Source organism: Plasmodium inui, assembly GCF_000524495.1.
Source record: "Plasmodium inui San Antonio 1 unplaced genomic scaffold supercont1.25, whole genome shotgun sequence".
NCBI classification, from domain to species: domain Eukaryota; phylum Apicomplexa; class Aconoidasida; order Haemosporida; family Plasmodiidae; genus Plasmodium; species Plasmodium inui.
The window spans coordinates 35330-37542 of record NW_008481859.1 but is presented as its reverse complement, the minus strand read 5'-3'; the positions used below and the strand labels follow the sequence as shown (position 1 = coordinate 37542).

At 39.2% G+C, this 2213-nt stretch overlaps 1 protein-coding gene across 1 annotated transcript; it reads right to left on the bottom strand.

Moving 5' to 3' along the window:
• Positions 1-197: 197 nt before the first annotated feature.
• C922_04539 (hypothetical protein) lies at positions 198-1639 on the bottom strand (the record flags this gene model as incomplete). Its single annotated transcript, XM_008820122.1, has 3 exons — positions 198-1081; positions 1262-1465; positions 1585-1639. The coding sequence occupies 3 exons, from the start codon at positions 1637-1639 to the stop codon at positions 198-200; spliced, it is 1143 nt and encodes a 380-aa protein (XP_008818344.1).
• Between the last annotated feature and the right edge of the window lie 574 nt (positions 1640-2213).

Sequence of the window (2213 nt, the reverse complement as noted above, 5' to 3'; positions counted from 1 at the left end):
AAAGGCGCGGCCGTCCGGATTTACGCCCGCCTCCGCATGTTTATGTAAATATACCAAACGGGGAGGCAAAAAGGGGACAATGTGTTGATATTTAAAATGAGAGTGGTGGACACACAGTAGGATAAACGAAACAAATGCGCGTGGAGAGAATCACCCATGGAGGGATGCGCACAGAGCACATATATGACGCCACACAGTCAGCAGTTAAAGTAGTGGTATGTGGAAAAAAGAATAGCGCAGGTGGGCACAATTTTTACCAATCTTGGACAAATGCCAATGTAAAATCCACGCAGTCCGTTTTTCTTAAAAATAACTTTCGCTACAGAAAAAACGTTGTAATTATAATTGTTTGTCCACTTAAAATAGTTGTAGTATTTGTAGCTATAAGTATTTGAACCGTACTTGCCAGAGCCATATTTATAATGTATCCTACGGTGATCATTGTGTGCGTAACTATTTACCTTAACATCGTACAGGTACTTATTATTGTATAAATTACTTTGACAGATGTTGTAAAAGCTGGTGGCTCGATTCCTCGAGTGGGAATCATAATTCTTAATCTTCCTATAGTCAAAGTCGCTCTTTTGTATGATGTCAATACATCTGGCTTGCATGTTGGTTTTTATAATGTCTAGTGGATGAGTTAGAAACGTGGTTATGGTGCTACTCAAACATCCACATATAAATGGGTACACAAATTTTCTTACAAATTTTTTTCTCTTTTCATATTCTGAGTCCACTTTTTTTATGTAGCTAACTAAGTACTCGTTAAGGGACCAGTAGATGGCAGAGAAGGGGATGTCCCTAATAAGTGTTGAGGTAATTCCTTTGTAAAAATTTATTTTTATTTTTCTGTTTTTTTTATCCTTTAAAATGTCCAGGATGCTTACTTTGTAATTGTTGCAAACGTTCGCCTGAACATTTGTTCGGTATAACTCCAACGGCGACGTTATGATGATGGAGACAAATCGCGAGATCGTTGCGCTCAGGTAGTATGGAATGCCCTTATCCTTTAGCTCTTCGTACACATAAAAAAACAAGCTGTTGTTTATTATGTACAGGTTTGCGGTGGAGAAGAGGCCTGTCGGGGGGAGGCGAAACGTTTAAAAGGGGGGGCGGCGATGATACGCTACTGTGTGTGTGCATATATATATATGTATGCATATATATATGTACATGCACACACATATACTGTTAGCTGCACGACACGGTTCCCCAAAACGCGTGGCGACAATCGCCACGCTGCGCGCGCTCCGCTTACCCCTATAGACGGCCCTAATTCCATACTTGTTGTAAATGTTTTTGAATGTCTGGTAGTAAAAGGAGTTAAACTTCAGCAGCCTCTTTTTGTTCTTCTTGGTAATTTTCTTTAAAATGTACTTCTTGTCGAAATTTATGTTGCTGTTGTACTGGATGTAATTTTTTATTACGTCCAGGGGGGTGCATAGAAGACTGACGAAGATGCCTACGAGAGGGACGGGGGAAAAAATGCAGAAAAATTGGACCAACTTTTATATATCTCCTTAATAAGGAAAAGGCAGTTAGACATGATTTTCAATTTTCCACGTTTCACTCTGCACTTACTTGATACTGTGCTACTGTATATTATGTTCTGAACGTTTATGTTTCTCTTTTCCATTTTGTACTCGTTAAATTGGCTAGCTAGCAATTTTTTTTTTATTCTACGGTTTTGCGTGATTTGTGGATCTAAAGGTGGTAAACTTCTTTTTTTTTTTTTTTTTTTCTATATTATTGCTAGTTAGCCGAAAAATGTAAGCTCTCTTTTTTGCTTAATTCTGACATTTTTTTTTTGTTCTTCTGATGTAAGTTAAAACTGTATACTTGTCTAACTTTGTCCGTTTTGCACATTTGGGTGGGAGTTTCCAACGATGATGCGTGTATTTCAAGTGTGGGGGAAATATGGTATAACGTGCAACACAGATTTTGTCGGGTTTCCATTTAGAAAGCGGCCACAAAGGCAAATTACCTAGTGGGGGACGGGGGAACAACGAATAGGATAACGCAAAAGAGTGGCGACAGATAACATTCGTAAGTGAGTTTCACACGGGTGTACATAAACTGGTACTTTTTATGGATAGGCGCGCACGGGGGAAGACAACTAAAGCGACGTAAATATAAATGTACGTTTTGGTGTGCATAAAAGCAGGCATACGTGTATAACAATCAGCCACGCGGTAAACACGCGCAGGTGA